This window comes from Corvus brachyrhynchos, unplaced genomic scaffold (assembly GCF_000691975.1).
Source record: "Corvus brachyrhynchos isolate BGI_N302 unplaced genomic scaffold, ASM69197v1 scaffold443, whole genome shotgun sequence".
NCBI lineage: Eukaryota > Metazoa > Chordata > Aves > Passeriformes > Corvidae > Corvus > Corvus brachyrhynchos.
In genome coordinates, this window is record NW_008237220.1 from 266667 (window position 1) to 269361 (window position 2695).

General features: G+C 59.7%; 1 protein-coding gene across 1 annotated transcript; it reads right to left on the reverse strand.

Moving 5' to 3' along the window:
• Nucleotides 1-542: 542 nt before the first annotated feature.
• POLR3GL (RNA polymerase III subunit G like) lies at nt 543-2412 on the reverse strand. Its single transcript, XM_008629632.2, has 7 exons — nt 2211-2412; nt 1994-2123; nt 1568-1636; nt 1424-1480; nt 1276-1343; nt 1080-1193; nt 543-996 (listed from the first exon to the last, which is right to left on the reverse strand). Exons 1-7 carry the CDS (start codon nt 2379-2381, stop codon nt 910-912), a joined length of 696 nt encoding a protein of 231 aa, XP_008627854.2. The 5' UTR covers nt 2382-2412; the 3' UTR covers nt 543-909.
• Nucleotides 2413-2695: the final 283 nt, after the last annotated feature.

Sequence of the window (2695 nt, forward strand, 5' to 3'; positions counted from 1 at the left end):
TCCCCCCCCCAAATTCACCTTTCCTCACTCCAAAAACACGTCCCTGAAAAAAAGCCCCCTTCCCTCCCCCAAAATCTTTCCCCCTAAAACCCACGTTATTCAAAAAATACACCTTCCCCCTCAAAAAAAAACTTCCCCCACAATAAACCCAACTTTCCTCCCTCAAAAATGCACCTTCCACCTAAACTATACCTTTCCCTTCCCAAAAATACATCTTCACCGAAAAAAAGATACTTTTCCCTTCCCAAAACCATACCTTTACTCCCAAAAAATCCACCTTTCCACCCAAAAAAACTCTTTAAAAAAATAAACTTTTCTCCCCCAAAAAACCTTTATCTCCTGAAAACCACCTTCCCCTCCCCATAAAACCTTTTCTACCAAAATACCACTTTTCCTTCTTCAAAGAAACACGTTTTCCTCCTCAAAAAACAACCTTTCCCCCGCAAAAAAACCCTTTCACCCCTTATAGTCCCTCTTTTCCCACCTGGTAACACCCTTATCCAACCCCCCACGCGAAAAAGCACCCAGAGCTGAGCCAGAAATACCAAAATCCACTTTAATCCACGCAAAATTTGTTTAAGAAAAAGCACAAAAGTCAAAAAGCTGCTGTAAAACGGGGGGTGGGGGTGGTCAGAGGGAGGCCAGGGCACTTTTGGGGACTGCCCATCACCCCAAAAAGCGCGATTCCCCTCCCTCCGCTCCTCTCAGGAGGTCCCAAAATTGGAGGGTCCCACCCCACCCGCCGGGCCTGGACCACCGGCGCCACCTGGTGGTGATACGGAGGAGGACAGCGGACCCTGATGCCCCAAGGTGGGGTGACAGGGAACCCCAATGCCCCCGAGAAGTAAGAGAGTCTCTGCTTCCAGGTGGTGGGGTGAGGGGGTCCCCACTGTTGTGGTCTTCTCGGGGTCAGTACACTGCCTCGTCGCCATTATCATCACTGTCAGGGCCAAAGCTCTCCCCATTGTCAAAGTAGGACAGGACGTAGTCGGTCTCCTGTGGGGGGACACAGGGGGAACACGGTGGCACCTGGGGACGTCCCCACCCCACCAACCTCTCCAGGGTTCCCCGATTTCCACCTCTTCGTGCTCCTCCTCATCGTACTCCTCCTCCTCCTCCTCCTTCCCCTCTTCTTCCTCCTCCTTCTCCTCTTCCTCCTCTGATGTCACCTCCTCCTCCTTCTTCTCCAGGGTCTGAGTGGGTCAGGGGAGTGTTACCAGGGGGAGACACCCCAAAATGCAGCCAGTAGGGACACCCCCACCTTCACCTCGCTACCTCCAGCTTTTTAATAGTCTCTTCCTTGTCGAGCGCCACGTGTTGCTTAGGGACGAGAGGAGTGGTCCCTGGGGGGGGCACAGGAGACTGTCAGCGCCCGGGGGAAAAGAGGGGACACATGGGGTTAGGGCAGGAAGGGGTCACTCACTGCCTTTCCGTAGCCGCCGCACCCGGATCTTCAGTTCCCGTGGGAGCCGCCTCCAGTCTGGGGGGCAAAATGGGAGGTCGGTCAGCCCCTCAGTCAACCCCAAGTCCCCATGTCACCCTCAGGTCCCCTCTCATGTCTCCACACCTGGGTTCCAGTCGATGGCGCTGTCCACGGGGCTGGAGAGCTGGTACTTGTCTGAGTAGCGCTCAATGTCTGCAGGGGCAGCGGGGGGACTATGGGGGGACACTCTGGGGGGACTTAGGAAACACCCACCCCAGGAACACCTGTGGGACCCACATGGGGATGGTTGATGGCACAAGGTGGTGCAGCTGGGGGGAATAAAATGGGGGAGGGAGAAACAAAATTGGGGGGCTGGGAGGGGTCCCAAAGTGGTGGGGTGGGGGATGAGGGGGCTGAGAGTGCTGGAAAGGCCATAGAGCAGCAGGATGGAGGGGACAACGGGGATTGGGATAGGAAAATAACTTTTAAACCCATTCCCGCCCCTCCTCCTCACAGGGGCATACAGGAGGGTCGGGATCCACACACACACACTCCCCCCCCTTCCGGTACCTCTGCGAGGTGCTCCCGGTTTGACGAAGTAGGGGAGCCCCCTCATCGCCCTGCGCAGCTCCTGCTTCAGGGCCAGCATGTACTCGCCCTCCTCGCCCCCGGGCAGGGGCGCGGCGCGGCGCTCCAGGGCCTGGGTCGGGGGGCACGGATGTGATGAGCATGTCTGTGCTCAGCCCTTGGGGGGGCCTCCGGACCCCCAGATCCCCGCAGGACTCACCGGGAAGAGGGGCGAGGGCTGCAGCGTGGGCGGGGGCAGCGCGTCCCCCTTCCCGATCCCCACGGCCTCCACGTTGAATGTCATCTGCCCCCGGCCCCGGCCGCGGCCCCGGCCCGCCATGCTGAGCCCCGGGGGCCGCTGGGGACAAGGAGGGCACGGTGACACCTCCATCCAGCTCTCCTCTACCCGGTCCCGGTGATACCCCACAGTTTCCCCCTCCCGTTGGCCCCCCAAGTCCCGTCCCCGTCCCTTCCCTCCTACCCGCGGTCCTGCTCCCCAACCCCGTTCCTCCCTCCGTCCAGTCACGGTGCCTCTCTCACTCACTTGATCCCGGTCCCGGTGCTCCCCCCGGGCCTGATAATCCCCCGTCCCGGCTCCCGGTCCCGGCGTTCCCCCACAGTCCCGGTTCCACCCCGTTCTCGGTCCCGGTGCTCCCCGGTGCTCCCCGGTGCCGGTTCTTTCCCCTCCCGAGAACCGGTCCCGGT

Excerpts from the sequence above, each read along its gene's own strand:
- POLR3GL (XM_008629632.2), bottom strand. The coding sequence starts at position 2,381 with ATGGAGGTGTCACCGTGCCCTCCTTGTCCCCAGCGGCCCCCGGGGCTC. Across the intron at positions 1,637-1,993 it reads ACCGGGAGCACCTCGCAGAG|ACATTGAGCGCTACTCAGAC; the intron begins GTACCGGAAGGG and ends CTGCCCCTGCAG. Across the intron at positions 1,344-1,423 it reads GCGGCGGCTACGGAAAGGCA|GGACCACTCCTCTCGTCCCT; the intron begins GTGAGTGACCCC and ends TGCCCCCCCCAG.